Here is a 21,809-nt window from a genome sequence, read left to right as displayed (position 1 = left end):
TACAGGAGCCCTCCAAGGCGGGACGCCACGTTGCTTTTTCCCCTTTTGAAAAGGAGACAACGCTTCTGGCTATTGTGTAAACGGGTCGAGAATTACATTCATTTGCACGTCAGATAACGCGGGAGCTGAATAAAAGCGCCTTCTAATTCGACCCCTGGCACCTTCTGTGTCACGGACAAATGCTGACTTTTAATGCTTGATTGCGTTCGCCTCAAGGAAACACACTTTAAAGAACGGCCAAGTACCTCAGCAGTCGCGGCAAACTGCACAGAATCAAAACCACCAGCCAACCTAGCACAGGCCACCACCCCAGTCAAACCCGCCAACACCCCTAAGGACGCCCCCATGTTCTCTGCTAACAAGTTGTATGCAGGGCTGGACAGCCTTTCCTCACTCCGTTCCCGCTCTCCCCACCCACTCTGAATTCAACCCCAGTTCCTGGTCCCCGTCGGACAACGCCGCGGAGGATCCGGCTCAGGGGACTGTGATAGTTCCATCTGCAGCGCAGCTGGTAGTTCCCAGCGCTCCCTATCGGCCCAACGCCAGCCAGCCGCGGCTCAGCCACTAATGAGTGACAGCGAGCTGCTCCTATGAGTCGTGGGGGGCGGGACTATGCGTCATTTCCTGGCCTTTCGGAGACCCGCCGTATATAAGGTCTGCACTCACGCAGCGCTCTCGCTTACACAGTATGGCCGGCGACATTAGCTAGCGCTCGCTCTACTCTCTGTAACGGGAAAGCAGCGGACTACAAGAGACTGAACTGTATCTGCCTCTATTTCCAACAGACTCACATTCAACTTTCGCTCACACACACAAAGCCGGGAAAATTTTATTAATCCTTTTTTAAAAAAATTTAATATAAAATTATAGCAAAAAAAAGGAACCTGAACTTTAGTAACAGCTGAAACAATCCGCAGCGGCGGCGGCGGCGGCAGCGGCGGGAGAAGAGATTTAATTTAGTTGATTTTCTGTGGTTGTTGGTTGTTCGCAGTCTCACGGTGATGGAAGCTGCACATTTTTTCGAAGGGACCGAGAAGCTGCTGGAGGTTTGGTTCTCCCGGCAGCAACCCGACGCAAACCAAGGATCTGGGGATCTTCGCACTATCCCGAGGTAGGTGTCCGTGGCGCTCTCCCGCAGATCCGGGCCCGAGGGTCGTCTCTGCTTTCAAAGCACCAGACCCTAGCCCCTGCCGGATACCCGCAGCCTTCAGGTGGGGCCGAGGCCGCGAGCAGGGGTCGTTTCGACCGCCGTGGAGGGCGCGGAGTCTTGTGGGGAAGCAGCGCGTCCACGCGAGGCGGGAACCGGCTTCTCCCGTTGCCCGGCAGGCACTGCCCTGGGGGAGGGGAGGAGGCCGGCATGGCCGCGTGCTCAGGTAAAGTCCCCGGCCGCGCGTGCGGGGCGGCGGGCGGTGGGCGACGCCGCGCGGCGTGGTTTTGCGGCCCATGCCTCTTCCACACTCCTGTCCGTTGTTGGCAGTACAGGCCCTGAAAGGTGGCGGGCGCCTGGGTGGGAGGCTGCGCGGGCTCCCTGGGGCAGGTGTGGCTGCGCTGGCTCAGGCGCTAATTCGGGTGTGCCCGCTTCGGGTAGGGGCGGAGGGAGCGAGCGGGACTCTTTTTTTTTTCTTCTCTCCCTGGGCGCCTAGAGGAAGGGGCCCTCTGGCCTTGGTGGAGGGGTTGGCGAGCAGGCCTCCCGCCGCGGTCTCGGCGGACAACGTGTGGCGCTTGGGCGGCGGGGATTGGGCGGGAGCCGCCGTGTCGCAGAGGCTGGGCCCCACCGCCGCCCTAACGTGCTCTATGGCAGAGCGTTTTCAGGGCAGTAGGTGGGTTGTGATAATGTTGGGGAAGCCACTGGAGACGCCGTGGATTCGCCAAGGGTTGCCCCCTGGTCTCTTGACCTTGGGTTGTGTAACCTGTTACTGAGCGGCAGGAACCGGGAGACCGCAGTAGGGTTGAGGAGAGGTGCAGGGGTGGGGAGGTCTGTCCACATTTGCGGGGTAGAAGCTTGTCTGTCCCAGGACATAATACCTTTAATGCTTAAGCTTAAGGAAAGGAATGGGGCCCCACTCGCACCGTGGGAGGTCAAGCGCGAGAGAGCTGAGCTGGTCGCCCGGTAGTGCTCTTTTTGTAGTTTTGCTGTAGAAATGGAAGCGCAGATAAATGCACAGGCGATGTTGAGGATGCATGGGCCCTGTTCCTGGCGGCGTTCACACCAGTAGCAACCCGTCGCCCTCCTAGGCCCCTCCGCGGTTTCCCGGCGCGTTAGAGAGGCCAGGGTGGCGGTGTGGCGGAGAAACCGGCGTGTCCCGCTTCATTGAGATGCGGCGACCAATGAGCTCCTGGGCTCCTCCAAGAGCCTGGCCCCAGGGTGTGGGCCAATGGGCGTTTTAGGAATGTTGGCTGCGCTTGCAGCCGTCCCTTGACAAAAAGCAACTGGAGAAGAGAATCCAGGCGGACACGTGCTGCTGAGACTTTAAGGCACACTGGGAAACGCAGTTCTTGAACGTTTCCACTGTAGGGGAAAAATTCTTGGTTACTAAAATGCCACGGGCCTTATTTTTCAAGCTTCGTGTGGCACTTATAATGTCTAACATGGCATATGTGCCAGGCCCAGTTCAAAAGAAACACTTTAAAAATATGTGTGTGTGTGTGTGTGTGTGTGTGTATGGAAGAGGTTACTTTTTTCCAAAATAACCTCGGCGAAGCTTATTTTTAGAGGTAGGAAAACTTGTTTGTGATAGGCATTTGGAAAAATTATTGGCATCTGCATTATCACCTAGAAAATCTTGGCAAGAACAGGCCTCGAAAATAATAAAAGTTATGTTGGTGTAGTTATTCACATATTTGAAGCCTTAAATAATTTGTAACACACGTTCTTAATAGAAGAGTTTTGTTCTCTTCTAAGGCAAAAATGCCAGAATTTGTGCTTGGATTCTTTTAGTAAAGTGTTTACTGAGTGAAGGAGAGGGAGAAAGGCTTTTTACAAGGCAGCCCATTTTCTTTAAACGTTTAAGAACCACTTTTACATGGTACTTATTACATCTGAAATACTTTTACTGCTTCAGTGTAACTCAAAATGATGGCAAAAGTTAAGCCTTTAAAGACAGAATATTCTGGGTTTTGCCTTTTTTTTTTTTAAGATTTCATAACTTGGTGCCATTGTGGGCATTTAACATTCATTGAACTACCATTGGTAATCTACCACAAATCGGATGCTTTAGATAAGGCAAATTAAGTAATAACTGAAAATTATCTGTGGTAAGGAAGACATCTGTTGGTAGCCTTTGTGGGAACATTTTTTAGTAGCCAGTCAAGCTAAGGATGCACTGGTTGGGCTATTAAGGTAGAAAAGTATCTGAAAAATAATGAATAGATATCGCCTAAAATCAATGGCTTAGCAAGAGAGGAATCATTTGAAGGGAGACTGGTCTTTGAGGAGTTGGTGCAGGCCCCAGAAAAACCCCTGGAAGAATTATCTGTCAGAAGAATATACATAATGAAGTGGCTTAAGTTCATGGCCTCTGGATTTGAATCCTAACTGCATTAAATAGTGTGAATCCTTTCCTCATCTTTAAAATGGAGACAATAATGGAATACCTTGAGGTAGTGTGAGGATTAAATAGGTTAATGTTTTCTACAGTAAAACATTACCTTTGTTTTAGGTTTCAATTTAAGGACAAAAATCTTCTTTTAGAGCAACCAAGGCTAGAGAAGAAAGCATGATGCCAAGTTGTAATAAAAAAGATACACTTGAAAGATGCCTTAGCGATTTGATGTGCAGCAGTTACTTTTATTCAAAGAGGAAAAATAGTCACTGGAGAGTTTTAGACTGCTTTGTACATTCATCCTTCCACAGAATACTCTTAGTAGCTTTGTGTTTATTAAATGGTTAAAAAATTGAAAACCAGAAAGTCCTTGCTTATCCTTGACCATCCTGCTGCCCTGAATGTCCATTAAAAGGTGAATAGACAAAAGGTGACTGCTAAAAGATTAACAGTCTGGGTTAAAGTAAACAAGTCTATTTGTGAAATATATTAAACATAATAATATAGAAATGATTAAGAGATTGAGAAGGCTAAGGTGTCCAAGGAACTTTTTTTAGATGCCTAAGACATTAAAAAGATAAGGGTATTTATCTAGAAAAATGCCTTTCCAAAAATGATACAAGTAGATTAAAAAACCTAAAATAGTCCCAATAATTGTTATTACATACGCTGAAGTAGTCATTAATCATCTTACAAAGAAAACTAGACCCAGATGGTTTCACTGGAATATTATATCCAAGGAAGAAATGATAATAACCTTTTCACATTTTCCCAGGATGTAAATGATTTTGTGGTCAGCATTATTTTTATAACATGACTTGACAAGATGTGAAGGACTGGGACATTCTCTGACAGGATAGAAAAGGGTACAAGCCCATGTTGAACTTGGGCCGCATGCTAGTACTTTCTCCACCACTGAGCTCCACCCCCAAATCTGGCGATTTTTTAAAAAAGTTAATATCTGTCATGAATCCCTCTAGTCAAAGATAACAAATATGTCTCCATACAAAGACTTCTACGTGAATGTTCTTGGTAGCTTTATTTATAATAGACCCCAAACAGGAAGCAAATGTCTACTAAAACAGGCAAATGGGTGAGCAAATTATTGTATGTCCGTACAGTAGAATTCTACCCAGACATTTAAAAATGAGCCATTGATATGCAAGAACATGAATGATAATGTAAAAGTAATTAACACTGATTAAAAGAAGCTAGACAAAAGTACATATTTAAACACTAAAAAGTGCAAACTCATCTGATAGAAGACAGATCCATGTTTGCTTGAGGATGGAATAAGGGAGAGGTGTATTATGAAGGAGCATGAGGGACTTTTGGAGATAAATTCCTGACTGATGAGCATGGTACTGGAGATTGAACCCAGAGCTTTGAGCATCCTTCTTAAGCAAGTGCTATTTTTCTGTTTTTGTTTTTTTTTTTTCTATTTATGAAATGTTCAATCAGGTCTATTTGCCTACCTTTGGGTTGACTTTTCAATTTGTAAGATGTATATTAGAAATATTTTTCTTGCTGTATTCCTTTTTTTTTTTTTTGTATGGTATCTTTCTGAGAAGAAGAAAAGCCTATTGATAGTTTCTCTTTAATAATTAGCTGATTTTGCATTGTATGTAAGACATGCCAAAGTCTGGAAGACACACCCCTCAAGATTATTTTACCTTTCATAATCAGATCTTTAGTTCACCTGGGATTGATTTGTGGATAAGGGAATAGAAAGCGCTTGAAACAAAATTTGTGTATCTTTCCCAGCTTTAAAGGCAAATCAAGCTGGAAACTTCTTCCTGAATTTTATTTATTTTTTTCCTAAATAGTTCTTACCCTCTTATAGGGTAATTCATCTTGAGTGTAATTCAAAAGAATTACATAGTAATGAGAAGTTTTTGTGCTAAATTTCTCAAATGAGAAGAGAGATATGTGGGGTTTTTGTTTGTTCTTAACAAAAGAAACCCTTAGCTGGTATAGTTGGGTTAAAGAGTATTAACGTTTGTTGAACAGCAACTAGACATCCAGATGATCTGTGGGTTTTAAAAAACTTACTTCATATGGTATTTGAATTTGAAATATTAAAAGGGAGAGGCAACTTCTTAGGGTTAACCTGAAGTTTAAGATCTTAAAAGTATGGATTATAATTGTAGCACATGGGAGAGCACTTGCCTGCTGTGTGCCAAGACACTGGGTTCATTCTCTAGCACCAAAGAAGAGAGCTGGGGATATAGCTCAGAATATTGGATAAAATTCACTGGCCATATAGAAAATGCCTTAGGGCCATTGCACTAAAATTATGGACCAAACAAGCCTTTTTATAAGAAATGGCAACTTGAGCAGGGTGGAAATATTGAGGAAGAAGTCTGTTAGAAAATTTTTGATGAGAAAACAGTTTAATTTTTTTTTTCAGGATTATAAAATCCTTCTTGCTTTTAAATTGATAATAGACCTCAAGCTGTTCATGGTAAGGAGGTTGAGTTTAGCTGGGAAATTCTAGTGGAGGTGAAGAGAATAAATGTTTTAATAATTTTGGGAGTGTTACAGGTGTTTTTAGTTATGAAAACTAGAATCTTGTGTTGAAAGTGTCATTTAGAATTGGTAGGATATCCTGCTATTCTTTGCAAATTTTGTAAACTATAAAACAAAATTTTCAGTAAAGGTGGTAAATCACATCTCAGCATTAACCTTCTCTGAACTGATGCCTTATTTAACTACATAATTGCACAATGTTGGAGTTTTAGTCATTTACACTGAAGGAATTTATAGCCTATTGCCAAAAAACCTTTTAGTGTAAATGTTTTGGAGCTGAAAAGCTTCCTATTGAAGAACTATGCTTCTCATGGCATTCCTCATCATTTAAAAAAAAAATTTAATCGTGTTTTTAAAACCACTTGTCTTTAAGGGAGCACATGTTGAAAGTATTAACAAATGGAGAAAGTGGTAGTAACTATACTGATAAAAGACTTAAACTTGGTAAGATCATGAGATAGCTTATTACTGTGATTATAATTAGCAGTGTAATGTTCTGGATTTGTTTCCTTAAACAAAAGGGGGGGGAGGCTTACTTTAAACAGTTATGAGTAAATTAAACTCTAAAACTAGCTGTTTTTACTTTAGGAAGTAATTGAATCACCTGGAAGCTTCTTTTTAAGGATACAGTTCAGTAGTAATTATACTTAATATTGTACAACAGGTCTCTGGAACTGTAGTTCATCTTGTAAAATGAGATTCTGTGCAAAGATTTCTCAGTATCCATAGGAAATTGATTTTAGCACACACAAATTCTCATGCCGAAACCCATGGAGTCAATTATATATATAAAAGTCCTGGTATAAAATGGTGCAATATGGGGCCGGGGCTGTGGTTGAGCACTTGCCTCGCATGTGTGAGGCACTGGGTTTGATCCTTGGCACCACATACAATCAATAAATCAATCAATATATGAATAAACCGTGTCCATCTACAACTAAAAATATATATGTATTTTTAAATGGTGCAATATTTGCATATGACCTGTGCACAACCTCCCAGAGATACTTTAAAAGATTTCTAGATTACTTATACCTAATATAATGTAAATGCTACATGGAGTTATACTATGTTATGACAAAAAATAAAGGTTTGTGTGTTTAGTAGAGACAGTTTCCAATATTTTCCCACCTGCATTTGGTCTCAGTCCTCAGATACATAGGGCCAGCTGTATTCATTAAACATTAATTACCATGCCCCTCAGCCCTTGTCAACCAGCTTTCTACTTTCTACTGTCATGATTTTGACTACTCTAGATAATTCATATGGGTAGAATCATATAGTATTTGAATTTTGTGACTGGCTCATAGCATAATGTTCTCAATTCATTCATTTTATAGCATGTGGCAGAAATTCATCTTTTTAAAGCCTGCATGATCTATTGTATACATGTACCACATTTGGGTTACTTCTTCCTCTTGGCTATTGTGATTAATGCTGCTACGAACATGGAAGTACAACCATGACTATCTTCTAGGTCTTGCTTTCAATAGTTCTAGTTATGTACCAAGAGGTAGAATTACTAATTAATGATTTTGGGTATCTTTTCATATACTTGTTAGCCATTTGTATATCCTAGGAAAATTGTTGCATCCTTTGCTCCACCCCCCACCCTACCCCCCTTGAGTGCTGGGTATCAAACCCAGGGTCTTGCACATGTTAGGCAAGCACTACACTACTGAGCCACAGCTTCAGCCCCTTTGTTGATTTTATTTAAAAAAATTTTATAGCAAACAATCCACCTGGTTAGATCAGGCATCAAGATTTACCCAACATCTGTGGGTTATGTTATGGATTTCAATATCAGTTTAGTTATGAAAGCCTTTGTCATATTATCCATATTTGTTCCCTTAGTATATCATTCTGGGGCTGAGAAGGTAGTCTGCCCCATATTTCAGTTTTCATAGCTTCAGTGTGCTATGAAAGGTCAGATCCATGAAAAAAATCTAGGGGTGTTCATATAAAATTTTATGGGAGCCAGAGGAATAGCTAAGTGGTGGAACATTTGACTTAAATGTGGAAGGTCCTTGTTTGAGCCTGGGGGGGGGACTTTTTGGGGATCACTTTATTCAGCTCTTTTCAGTCTCCTAAAGTGGCTTTAGTGTCTCCACTCTGCAGTACATTGCCTGTGACTGTATTCTTCTGGGACCAAGTAGAGAAAGGAGGAGGAGGAAGGAGATAAGTAACAGGGATCTCAACGGTGTTCTTTGTTCTTGGGACCACAGTTGTTTTAAAAAAGATTCTCCTGGGCTGGGGTTGTAGCTCAGTGATAGAGCACTTGCCTAGCACATGAGAGATACTGGGTTCCATCCTCAGCACCACATACACATAAATGAATAAAGGTATTGTGTCCATCTATAACTGAAAATATATATTTTTAAAATTGTTCTCCCTTATAGTTGATAGTTGTAGGTATCTTCCTAGCCACCACAGCTACTATAGGACTTAATGGGTGCAAGGATAGGAAAAAATGGAGGGGGGAGCCAAACCAAAAAAGATGGGATTTCCCCATATTATCGGATCCAAAAGGGCTCCCTTGTTGCAGACCAGAACTAAAAGGCCTGTTTTGGAACTTTTTGTTTTCACCAAGTAAGTTCAGGGTTTCTGGATGCCTGAAACCAGTCCAACATATATCAAATGGGAAAGAAAGCAAAAAACAGGACTGCTGATTCAGTAGCATTTTGATTTTCTTCTTCAGTTCACCTGTTAACATTTTACTTCGAAATCTTGCGTTCTGTCCAGGGTTGTCTTGCTTTGTTTTGAGGTGTTAGGACTCTGCTTCCTGAGTAGCTGTGACCGAAAACACATGCTATTGCACCTGGATCTGTCCCAGGGTTTTTAGTTTAGTAAAAGACCATGTATTGTACTTCTATCTTGGCAAAACCTGAATGCACTTAGTGTAGCTTAGTGGTGGAGTACTTGTCAAATCATTTGTCATCTAATAATACTGTTCAGATAGGTTTTTTCATTCTTAAGAGAAAGAAAGTAATTGCTTTGAACACTGTAAGACAGTTGGATGGATAATCAAGAAGCAAGAAAGGTGAAAGAAAACTAAAGAGGTCAATACAATGCTGCTTTACTTGAACATAAGAAAGGTTAAAAAAAACAATTGAAGATTTCAGCACATTGTTTTATCACTTTGCTGTGGGGACAATAAGTGTGCTTTTGTAAATAAAGTTTTATTGGAACCTAGCCACACCATTCATTTATATAATGTCTTTGGCTATTTTCTCCCTATAAGGGCAGAGCTGAGTAGTTTAAACATAGACTGTCAATTTTGCCTTGCAAAATTTACTCTCTAGCTTTTTTACAGAAAGTTTGCTGACTCCTGTTTTAGAGGAAGAGCTTTCACTGTCCTGCTTTCTGTTCATAGAAATAATGGGAAAGACAAGTGTTTTCTGCAATTGGCAGAGGCATTTTCTTTCTTTTTTTTTAACATTTATTGTTTAGTTTTAGGTGGACACAATATCTTTATTTTACATTTATGTGGTGTTGAGGATCGAACCCAGTGCCTCATGCATACTAGGCAAGCACTCTACCACTGAGCCACGACTCCAGCCCAACATTTTCAAAATTATATATCTATGATTAGAATGTCAGTCATCAAACTAGTTATGGTGGAAGGTGTCTTGTTTTGTTCACAAACCCACTTCGATGAATCATTAGTCTATATATTATAAACTGTTTTTACAATGATGTTTGGTAATTCTTGGTATCGTAAATTTTAAACAGTGATTCAATAAATTATACTAATAGTTACAAAGCTGATTGAAGAGGCATGATAATATTGGAATGTGTGCATATAGGACCACAAAATACTGATTTGGTAATTGAAAATTATTACACAATTCTTGGGTGCTTATAAAACAAATAAATATGGATAAAATGCTTTCTGGTTTGAATTACTTTTTCTGTTTTTAAAGAGCACTTCTTCATATCATTGTTTCTTAGCTGGGGGTAATATGTTATCCATGAGACTTTTGGCAATATTCAGAGGCAATTTTTGTTATCAGAACTTGGGGAGTTGGGAGGCTGGGGTTGTGGCTCAGCTGCTAGAGTCCTTGCCTAGTATGCATTAGGCACTGATCCAGCCCTGGCACCACATTGAAAAAAAATAAATGTAGATATTGTGTTCATCTACAACATAGATAGATAGATAAAACTGGGGGAGATGAGGATGCAGGGCACCTGTAATTCCAACAACTTGAAAGATTGAGACAGGAGGATCACAAGTTCTGAGGCAGCCTCAGCAACTTTAGTGAGCAACTTAGTATCTCAAAGTCAATAATATAAAGGGCTGGAGGAGTGGCTCAGTGGTAAAGCATCCCTGGGTTAAATCCCCAGTACCAAATATAGGTCTGGGTTGGTTTGTTCTCCCCTCCCCTATTTCCCTCTTTCCCTCAGCCCTTGATTATTACTTTTTACATTAAAGCATATTTTTTGTAGAATTGGGATACTTGCTGTGGGTCTTTAACTTGTACATTGTGAGCTTTTGAATTACAAATAAGTTCAAATCTACTGCTAGACTTAAGCAGATTTTACTTTTTAAAATTCTGCCTCTGAGCTCCAACCCAGCCTTTTTGTTATTTTTATTTTGGGATAGGTCCTTGCTAAGTTGCCTCAAATTTTAGATCTTCCTGCCTCAACCTCCCTGATGGCTGGCGATTACATGCAAGTGCTTCTAGACTTGACCCGCTGCCAATTTGATGGCAAGAGATACTAGCTACACAGTATAGTATAAGAGTACCAGATTGCTCCATCATTCAGATTTTTAAATCTCTGCTTATGATGAAATATGTATATATGTCTTCCTGGGGATTGAACCCAGGAGTGTACTACCACTGAGCTGTGTATCCCCATCCCTTTTTATTTTTGAGGCAAAGGTCTCACTAAGTTGCCAAGGCTGGCTGAAATTTACCATCCTCTTGCCTCAACCTCCTAAGTAACTGGGGTTATAGGCACATGCCACCGTACCTGGCATGCTTGTTTTTAGTACTGACAATTTGAACCAGGACTTTATGCATTCCAGGCAAACACTCTACCACTGAGCCATACCCTAACCCAGATGATGCTCTTTTTAAAAATGTGAGTTTGAGGGGCTAGGGTTGTGGCTCAGTGGTATTACACTAGCCTAGCATGTATGGGGCACTGGGTTTGATTCTCAGCACTGCGTATGAATAAATAAAATAAAGATTCATCAACAGCTAATGAATTTTTTTAATATGAGTTTCACAAAATATCAGATTTTAACTTGAATTTCTTTAACCATAATGAGTTAGTGAATTCCTTGGTTTGTGAGCCTTTGAATTTCCTAAGTGGCTTATTCGCATTTTTGCTCATTTTTCTTTTAGTGATTTGTAGTCATAAAGAATAGGTCAAGTGGGAGAGCATTTATGAATAGGCAAGTACTGTTAACTAATCGTATTTTTTGTTGTTAAATAATAGATCTGAATGGGATATACTTTTGAAGGATGTGCAATGTTCAATCATAAGTGTGACAAAAACTGACAAGCAGGAAGCTTATGTACTCAGGTAAGTTCCTATAGAACAGGTGTTAACTAGCCATTTTTGGTTCTAATCATAAATTTATGTGAAATATCATTGTTCCCCTCAGTCTCAGTTGTATGATAATGTTCACCATGGTTGTAAGAATTTTGTGGTATAAAACAAAGTTAGTAATCCTGGTGTTTCTAAGCAGATTTTGAAACTTAATAGCTCTTCAAGCTGGTTGCCATCTTTGCGTTGTAGTTGTAGCAATTATAAGTATCTTGACTAGTTTATATTGTGATGGGCCTTGTATTAAACAAGGTATATAAAGTCTCTACTTATGTTTGGAGTATTCAGGTATTTATCAGAATACTTTTCTGTATCTGTCTAGTAAAAAGAAATATTGGGATGGTTGCAGAAATAGGATGTGGGAATAAGTAATGCAAGATATGTATTTAGTAAATAAGTTTAAATAATTTAGGCATATACTAGTGACAGTTTTTAGACTACTGTTTATAGTTAGCCATCTGGAGCCAGATGAGAGAATGAGCAAGCCAGGCACGGTGGTGCGGGCCTGTAATCCTAGTGGCTCAGGGCACGGAGACAGGAGGATCACAAATTCAAGGCCAGCCTCAGTAACTTATCCAGGCCCAAAGCAACTTAATGAGACCCTGTCTCAATCAAGCTGGCCACAGTGGCATATGCCTGTAATTCCAGTGGCATGGGAGGCTGAAGCAGTAGAACTATGAGTTCAAAGCTAGTCTCAGAAATGGTGAGGCGCTAAGCAACTCAATGAGACCCTGTCTCTAAGTAAAATACAAAAAGGGTGGGGGGGCTGGGGCTGGGGCTTAGTGGTAGAACACTCGCCTAGCGGGTGTGAGGCCCTGGTTTTGATCCTCAGCATCACATTAAAAAAAAAATAAAGGTATTGTGTACAACTACAACTAAAAAATAATATTTTTAAAAGGGAGAGTTGCTGAGCATGTGGCTTAGTGGTCAAATGCCAGAGCTCAATCCTCAGTACCAAAAAAAAAAAAAAAGAGGGCGGGGGAGAGACCCTCTCTCAAATTATAAAACCAAAAAAGGGATAGGGAATATAGCTCAGTAGTAGTGCCCAGATTAAATTGGGGGGAAGTGGAGAAGAAAGCAAGAATGGATCCTGTCCCAAATAGATGTAGAAAGATCTTTCATTCTTAGATGCTAGTGTTCCTAGGATACTTATGAATAGAAGAGGAAGGTGGCTATGTATAATGAGCTAATTCAGTGAAGATTCTAGAATCTTAAACTGTTTTTGTTGTTGTTGTTTTAATAACAAAGAAAGACTTCTGTAGTACATTATTTGCTTCCTTTGAATACTGACAGTTTAATGTACTAGCCAAAAATCAGAAATGATGATGTAGTAATAGGTTAATTATATCATCAGTAGTACATAAAAATCTCATAATAATCCTTTGACTTTTTTCAACTACAGTGAGAGTAGCATGTTTGTCTCCAAGAGACGTTTCATTTTGAAGACATGTGGTACCACCCTCTTGCTGAAAGCACTGGTTCCCCTGTTGAAGCTTGCTAGGGATTACAGTGGGTTTGACTCAATTCAAGTAAGTATTCAGAAACATTATTTAAGCCTTAAAATAGAGACTATACTAGTGTCACTTCATTAGCTAATTTGTTGCTTCAAAAAGTACATCATTGAAAATATTTTTTTTTAAGAGTGTGAATTTTGCTGACTTTTGATTTGCAAAATAGTTGAATTGTTTCAGAAGTTCTTAGTATCCATCTGTGTTCTCTCTTTTTTTCCCTCAAGAGCTTCTTTTATTCTCGTAAGAATTTCATGAAGCCTTCTCATCAAGGATACCCACACCGGAATTTCCAGGAAGAAATAGAATTTCTTAATGCAATTTTCCCAAGTAAGTTCAAATAGAATTTAAACATTTTTCCTATTGAACTTAGAGGGTGTAACCTTTCAGAGATCTTTTTTCTTTTAATATATGAGAGGATCTATATATAGTCCTGTATACATACTCTTCATTATTTCTTCAAAATTTAACATACTTGGATGTTTTATCTGTACAATAGTGGTTTGGGTTTTGGGGGGGGTTGGTTGGTTGGTTTTTGTTTTTGTTTGCTTGTTTGTTTTTTAATCTGAGATAGGATATCACTAAGTCATCAGAGTGGCCTTAAACTTGGATCCTCTTGCCTGACACACAGCTAATGGTGACCTTTATAATAGCTTATATTATTGAAAATATGCAGGGCTGGGAATGTGGCTCAAGTGGTAGCGCGCTCACCTGGAATGCGTTCGGCCCGGGTTCGATTCTCAGCACCACATACAAACAAAGGTGTTGTGCCCGCTGATGACTTATAAATATTAAAATTCTCTCTCTCTACCTCTCTCTTTAAAAAAAAAAAGAAAATATGCAGAATTTGCCAGACGTGGTTGTACATTCCTGAAATCCTGGTGACTGGGAAGGCTGAGGGAGGAGGATCACGAGTTCAAAGCCAGCTTCAGCAATTTAGGGGGGAGATCCTTTCTCGAAAAATAAGAAAAAAGAGCTGGGGATATGGCTCAGTGGTTGAATGCCCTGGGGTTAAATCCTTGCTACCAAAAATATATATGTACATGCAGAATTTATAGAGAGTAAAAATATCAGATATGAGTTAGTAGATAACTTATTTCAAATTTTGTGTTGTGTGCTCTTGTAAAAATAACTGCATCTCAAATCAGTGCTGTTGAAACAGCAGAATAAGGACACCATGGAAGCTTTGACACTGGCATGTGCCTGTAGTTTCAGTCACTAAGGAAACTGAGGCAAGAAGATTACTTTAGCCCAGGAGTTCAAGATCAGCCTGGGAAATATAAATACAGCAAGACTTTCTTATAATAAAAAAGAAAGAAAATCATGGAATTGAATGCCTGTTTTACTTATAGAGGTTAGGGAACTAAGGTTACCTAATTCCAGTACCCTGACTTGCTAAGTGAGACTGAAAACCTAGGATAATTTGATAACTTCACATAGTCCCCCAGAGGCATGATTATTAAAAAGAAAATAAGGGATCTGAGAGTATCTTCTTAGTAACCTATCACATCTAATAGGAAACACTACTAGGCTATATCAGAGAGTGGTAGGTATTTAGTGCAAATAGCTTGTAAGGGCTGATTATTGTTTGTATTTAGTTGGGAAAGTAGATAACTGGTGACCAAATTCCATTTTCTGTCGGAGTTTTAAGGGGAAGGTAAGCCATAGTTAACTATTTAAACCAACTCATTAGCCGAAGTGTACTTTGTTCAAAGACAGAAAAAATGTGTTTGGGGTATTTTCTTTCTTTTTTTAAGGACAGGATGTGATTGGGGTATGCAATCCTGTCTATCTTAGAATCTATCTACTTCAATTACTCTTTTTGATGAAATTTCTTATAGGTGGCAAATAATATAATCTCACTTGTTAAATAGGTGATAATAAGCTATCATGTTAAAATGGGTTTATTTACATTCTCTTCTCAACAGATGGAGCAGCATATTGTATGGGACGTATGAATTCTGACTGTTGGTATGTTTGATAAAATTTTGTGGATTTTTTTTTTTTTTTTTTGCTGTTGTCCATATAAGATTTATTTTAAACTACCACTTGCTGTTTTTAGGAACTATTTTTTACTTTCATACAGGTACTTGTATACTCTGGATTTCCCAGAGAGTCGGGTAATAAGTCAGCCAGATCAAACCCTGGAAATTTTGATGAGTGAGCTTGACCCAGCAGTTATGGACCAGTTCTACATGAAAGATGGTGTTACTGCAAAGGATGTCACTCGTGTAAGCATTTTTTAATAAAAATTGTTGCTAGATTTTTCTGCTCTAATGCTGCATTTTTTTATTTATCTCATTCTCTGTTTATTTTTCAATTTTATGTTTAATTTGGTCTTTGGTCTTTTCCAGGAGAGTGGAATTTGTGACCTGATACCAGGTTCTGTCATTGATGCCACACTGTTCAATCCTTGTGGGTATTCAATGAATGGAATGAAATCGGATGTAAGTAAATTACATCTTGCTATCTTGCTTCAATAAATATATTAAAATATTTTCCATTACTAATGCAAAGCTGTTTTCTCTAAGGGAACTTATTGGACTATTCACATCACTCCAGAACCAGAATTTTCTTATGTTAGCTTTGAAACAAACTTAAGTCAGACCTCTTATGATGACCTGATCAGGAAAGTTGTGGAAGTCTTCAAGCCAGGAAAATTTGTGACCACCTTGTTTGTTAATCAGGTAATTTGATTTCTTGTTGACAATAAATGTTTAAAAGGAAATGAAGATAATGAGGCCTGTTGTAAGATGTATTCTAAGATGGCACACATACTTAGTCACTCAGATATCCAGAGGTACTACTAGTAGATCAGAAGCTTGTATTTCATTAACTTCTGTGTGTCCTTGTTTTATATCCAGCCCAATTGATGGGTTCCTCCTATCATGTTTATTTTCCTTATTGACAGGCCTAGTGGGGGACCATAAAATGTTCCATGCCCCCAAGCCCATTAGAAGAAAGGTAAACTAAATAAAATGCCAGTATCATTAAGATAGAAGGATATTTATTGCATAACTATTTTGTTTGAAAATACCTACAGATTGGAGGCACTGATGATTATTTCAATTTTCCCCCAGAGTTCTAAATGTCGCACAGTGCTGTCATCACCCCAGAAGATTGAAGGTTTTAAACGTCTTGATTGCCAGAGTGCTATGTTCAATGATTACAATTTCGTTTTTACCAGTTTTGCCAAGAAGCAGCAACAACAGCAGAGTTGATTAAGGAAAATGAAGAAAAAACGCAAAAAGAGAACACACATAGAAGGTGGTGGCTGCTTTATAGATGATGATACTGGGGGCCATGCTTTCCATGACCACCACCTTGTAGTTGCAGAAAGCCCTAGATGTAATGATAATGATAGTGTAATCATTTTGAAGTGTATGCATTATTATATCAAGGAGTTAGATATCTTGCATGAATGCTCTCTTCTGTGTTTAGATATTCTATGCCACTCTTGCTGTGAAATTGAAGTGCATGTAGAAAAAAACTTTTACTGTATGAAACTTTACAACACTTGTGAAAACAATTCAATTTGGTTTATGCACAGTGTAATATTTCTGCAGGTATCGTCCAAAATTCCCCACAGACAAGGCTTTCGTCCTCATTAGGTGTTGGCCTCAGCCTAACCATCTGGGACTGTTCTATTATATTGCTGCCAGAATTTTACATCCAATTACCTCCACTTTCTAGAACATATTCTCTACTAATGTTATTGAATCCAGTTTCTACTTCATACAGATGTTTTTTGCAACAGCAATTAAATTTTTCTTTCACAAGTCCTTAAAATGATTCCAGTTACTCATTTTGTGTATTTACTATTTTAATAATTGTTTCTGCATTTGTAGTCTTTTGATTTTTTTTTTTTTCCCCTCAACCTGGTGTCTTCCCCTCCAGCCCCACAAATGAAGCAATAAACTTACACTGTGGGTTTATATACTAATCTTATATCCCAAGTGGGGAAAAGTCTCCGGGTTTAATTTTCTTTTAAGGGCATATTAATTTGGCCTCTTTTTTAATGGCATGGGCTCTTTTGGAAGGTAAGTGACAATATTAAATATTAATATTAAATATTTCTCACAAAAGAATTTTAAGCATCTCCAATATTGACTAGCAGTGAGGACATAGAGTTATAGATTTGGGTATGCTGACTAAACTGTACACCCCATGTTATGCTATGCTCTTTGATAAATGAGATTAGCTTCAAACAGTACCATGCCTTTCCTAACTTGCTAAGTAGTGATATAAAAGGATTTTTATCACTAAGTAGATAAGTAGGGAGATTTAGTATATAGGTTGTCCTGGATTCATTAAATCCTGTCAGCTTGGATCATCCACCTTAACTTTTACTTTTAGTAATCATTGCCACTAATTTCCTATAATAGTGTATTATAAACTGGTTCAAAGCAGATCAGTGGTTTTCCATCTTAAGACTTAAAAGTTATGTGATTGATAACTTGTTCTGACTTCATCTGTTCCCTTAATATCTTCCTCCTTCCATGGTATTCAAAGATAAAATGAATAACTGCCCAGAATGAAAATTGTACATGTTATTCAGATATTCCCATGTGTAGCAGAATGTATGGATGGATTTTTTAAAATTAAAATTCTAAAAATATTCAGTGAGAAATGACAAGTAATACTGGCTTTCAAGAGTTGTGATCTTTTATCTATATTTGCAAATACTGTGGTATTTAAGCAACTGAGAACAGCAAAATTGACTGTTTTGTATTTCTTGAATTCAATATTTTCTTGATAATTTCTGGATTGATGCAGTGATGCTTTGTTCCTTCCATAGTTTTAAACGAAAAGCATTTTTTCAGTGTTTCTCAACAAAATCTGCTTGGTTTGAAATCAGGTGGTTAGAACACTGTTTTGACTTATATCTCAAGCATTCGGTTTCATTGAGGAAGCTTTCAATCAACTCGATCTGTTTGATTCCTAATGAGCACAGCACGTAATGTTTTGACTTGCTCTGTTGTGAGAACCTATACTCAAGGGTGGATTTTGTTTTGGAGCAGTATCAGTGGATTGGTAATGTTTGTTGGCTTTGAGGTCTGATTTTTATTTTAAAAAATTTTTTTCTTTCCCCATTTAATAGTCTTAAGACTTCTAATGTTGAAAACTTGGCACAAATTTGTGTGGAACAAAGCCTATAAAAATGAAAACTGTAGATTGAATAGGATCTATCCTAGTGTGATAGAAGAGGGAAAATTTTGGTGCCGTATTTCTCTCTTCATTAGTGTTGACTTAAATCAGTTGAAATGTATTTCTGTATCACAATTTAAGCTTCAATAAAAGTTTGCTTACTTAATTGTCTAGTGATATTAAGAAAGTTTTCTGTTGATCTGTTTTATGTCTACTTGACCAAATACTATGGACCTTTTATAGGTTAGGCTTCTAAACCATGGGGTATAGGGGATATCATTTATTGTTAAACTAGAGAAGATTTATAAGCTTGATCATTTTTTCATGGAGGTATATTTTGTGTTTTGTTCTATGTTTATTTAGTGGTGGTACTGGGGATCAAACCCAGGGCCACGTACTCTAGGCAAGCACTCTACCACTGAGCTACACCCCCAACCCCTCTCATTTTCTTGAATTGACAAAATTTCATTTCTAGTTTCCTGTCTCTAATTAGCTGAAAATAGTTTTATGAAAATTTATATATTCTGATCTTTCTCAGAATAAACTTAATGGAAATTTTGCTAAGTATTTTCTAATTTAAGAATAAAAACAAACCAGGCTTGGTAGAGTACCTGTAGATCTATCTGGAAAGGTGAATCAGGAGGCTTGCTTGAGTTCAGGGCCAGCCTAGACAAAATAGCTTGAACTCTGTATCTTAGCAAAATACTACATTTGTGTGCAGTACCTGTTTAACCAGGTAAGTGAATTTTTATACTCAACAAGCAGCGTTGTTTTTTAAAAAGAGGTTCCTGTGTTTCTATCACAAGTACATACATGGAAATATTCTTACAGACAAATTAACTACCACCAATTTCTGGCTTCCCCACCACTACCAAACTTGTTGTTTTCATCCACCTTTTACTGTGAAAATGGAAGAGGGTTCTTCTCATTTGAATTTCATTTCTTCCTGCCTTCAAAGACTGTTTGAATTCTTCATATTTCTGTCTCTGATATTGAGTTGTGAATTCTGCAGATATTATGTTGGTCAGTGTAAAAACATTTCCATTAGTTTTACTTCCCCAATCCACCTACATCTTCCTTTACTTAAAACTTTCCCTTGTTTAATCATTACTAAGGTAATATGTGATAAATCTTTTATACCCCAAAATGGAGATGTAAAAACAAACTTTCCAAAATTCTGCTGATGTACAATATTGAGGCCGGGAATAGAGCCAAGGTGTGGTGGGCACAGATAATACCAATGACTTGAGAGGTTGAGGCAGGAGGGTCACAAATTCAGGATCAACTTTAGACACTTGTACCAAAAAATAAAAAAGGACTGGGGATATATAGCTGAGTGATAAAGTGCCCATGGGTTTGATCCTGTTTGGGGTTCGGTAGGACCTGAACTCAAACTAACATGTTTACGGGTTTCTTCTTGGAGGATACTGAAAAACCTATGAATATGATGAACTTCATGCAAAGTCAAAGTTAGAGGCCTTTGACTTTTAGATGACAACTAAACTATTACAGGCACTTGTCAATGGATTTCTAGTACCCTGTTATTTGTCCTCAGGGGTCGAAAATAGATTGAGATTTGTAACATCTTTTATGGTATGTGTGTGTGTGTGGTTTGGTTTTGGGTTTTTGTGGGTTTTGAGTGAGGTGTTTTTGGTTTTGGCAGTATGGGGGTATTCTACCACTAAGCTACATCCTTTGACCTTTTATTTTTTATAATTTGAGACATGGCATCACTAGGTTATCCAGGCTGGCTTTAAACATAAAAAGTAAACAGAACAGCAGTGATCCATTATATGCCAACATACTTTGTCGTCATCATCATCCATCAATTCACTACATGCTCTTTGTAGATAAAATTTGTTTCAATTGACATGAAAATGGTAACTTAAGATTTTGGTAAAAATATATCTTACCTCGCATCCTCTCAGGACAAGAAGATATCCAATAGTCCCTTCCTAGGCAATTAAACATTATTAATTTCTTCACCCCTCACTCAATTAACTACTTCCTACTTTTATATCAAAGATTCATCTTGCCTTTTCAAATTTTTCTTGGTACTTTGTATAATGCTTTATCTCAGCAAAAAATTGACGTTCAAACAACTCTTATCTGCTGAGTAATAAGTATTTCATTGTATGAATACACTCATGATTTGTTTCTTTTCCTTTTAGTGGATATTATTGCTTTCAAGCAAATATGAGTAAAGCTGCTATGAACATTAGCACAAATTTTTTTTTGTGGCTTCCATATGGGTAGTGGTATCAATGTGATTTTCACCTACATTCCTCTAATGATCATTTCTCTAATGTGTCTTTGAATTTTAAGTGTTACACATTTTAACAATACAGTTGGCTGTGTTTATTACTCAGTTGTAGGTGTTCTTTATTTTGGATATAAGTTGCTTTCAGTTATTCTGCAAATATTTTTCCACTGTGTCTTGACTTTGTTCCTTATAGTATCTTAATGAGAAGTTATTTTTAATAGTCCTAATTTATCAATTTTGTAAATGGACCTTTTCTTTTTAAATAAATTTGCCTACCCCCAGATGTGGTAAAGGTGTTTGTTTCCTCATGATGTTGTAGTTCAAGCTTTTATATCTAGGTCTATGATCAATCACAAATGAAATTTGTGTGTAGTAGTAAATAGTGTTCGATTTCTCCCAAGTTATTCTAGCATCATTTGTTGAAATGACATTTTCATTCTCACTGAACTACTTAGGCAACTTTGTAAAATTTCTGTTAACCATGTAAGTATAATGTTTCTGGAATATATTTTCATTCATCAATCCACTATATCTATGTGCCAATATCACTGATTTCTAAGTTTTTTATAACTCTTTGTCAGGTGGTCTATTTTTCTTCTTTGTCAAGATTCCTTTGTTATATTTCTGTGTAAATATTAAAATAAGTCTATCAATTTGTATTCTAAAAAGCCTGGTGTGATTATGGTCAGTATTAGTTGAATCTATAGGTCAGTATATGGAAAACTGTTAATACTGAATCCTTCTAATCCATGATGCTATATTTCTCAAATTATTTTTTTAAAATATCTTTATTTTTATGTGGTGCTGAGGCTCAAACCCAGTACCTCACGTGTGCAAGGTAAGCACTCTACCACCGAGCTGCAGCCCAAGCCCCTCTCAAGTTATTTTAAGTCATTTTTCTCAATACTTTCTGTTTTTTTCCCCAGCAACTTGAAGTTGAGGCCAGAGAATGGCAAGCTCAAGGCCTCATCAACTTAATGAGACCCTGTGTCAAAATAAAGGAGGAGGACTGGGTAGCTCAGCACCCCTGGCTTCCATCTCTAGTTCCCAAAAGAAAAAGACGGTCCTGATAAGTTGCTGAGGCTGGCTTTACAGGACCCCATCTTGGAATTTAAAAGGGGCAGGAGGTGTTGCTCAGTGATTGTGTCCCTGGTTTGCTCCCCTGTGCCAAAGGGAGAAGGACTGAAATAGACGCCCAAACACGGGGTACATAGAGGGTACTTCTGAGCCACAACCCCAGCGCCCCTGTCCCACTATCTGGTT

General features: G+C 38.5%; 1 protein-coding gene across 1 annotated transcript; it reads left to right on the top strand.

The window, feature by feature from the left end:
• The first annotated feature begins 665 nt into the window (after positions 1–665).
• LOC124100470 (S-adenosylmethionine decarboxylase proenzyme) lies at positions 666–20,827 on the top strand. Its single transcript, XM_046455999.2, has 9 exons — positions 666–1,111; positions 11,517–11,603; positions 13,030–13,156; positions 13,363–13,465; positions 15,064–15,106; positions 15,222–15,366; positions 15,490–15,582; positions 15,667–15,822; positions 16,216–20,827. The coding sequence occupies exons 1-9, from the start codon at positions 1,002–1,004 to the stop codon at positions 16,354–16,356; spliced, it is 1,005 nt and encodes a 334-aa protein (XP_046311955.1). The 5' UTR covers positions 666–1,001; the 3' UTR covers positions 16,357–20,827.
• The last annotated feature ends 982 nt before the right edge of the window (positions 20,828–21,809 follow it).

This window comes from Marmota monax, unplaced genomic scaffold (assembly GCF_021218885.2).
Source record: "Marmota monax isolate L192 unplaced genomic scaffold, Marmota_monax_Labrador192_F-V1.1 WCK01_AAM20220418_F8-fsc00599, whole genome shotgun sequence".
NCBI classification, from domain to species: Eukaryota; Metazoa; Chordata; class Mammalia; order Rodentia; family Sciuridae; genus Marmota; species Marmota monax.
This window is presented reverse-complemented; position numbering and strand designations above follow the sequence as displayed.

Excerpts from the sequence above, each read along its gene's own strand:
- LOC124100470 (XM_046455999.2), top strand. The coding sequence starts at position 1,002 with ATGGAAGCTGCACATTTTTTCGAAGGGACCGAGAAGCTGCTGGAGGTT. Across the intron at positions 11,604-13,029 it reads CAGGAAGCTTATGTACTCAG|TGAGAGTAGCATGTTTGTCT; the intron begins GTAAGTTCCTAT and ends TTTCAACTACAG. Across the intron at positions 13,466-15,063 it reads TCTTAATGCAATTTTCCCAA|ATGGAGCAGCATATTGTATG; the intron begins GTAAGTTCAAAT and ends TCTTCTCAACAG.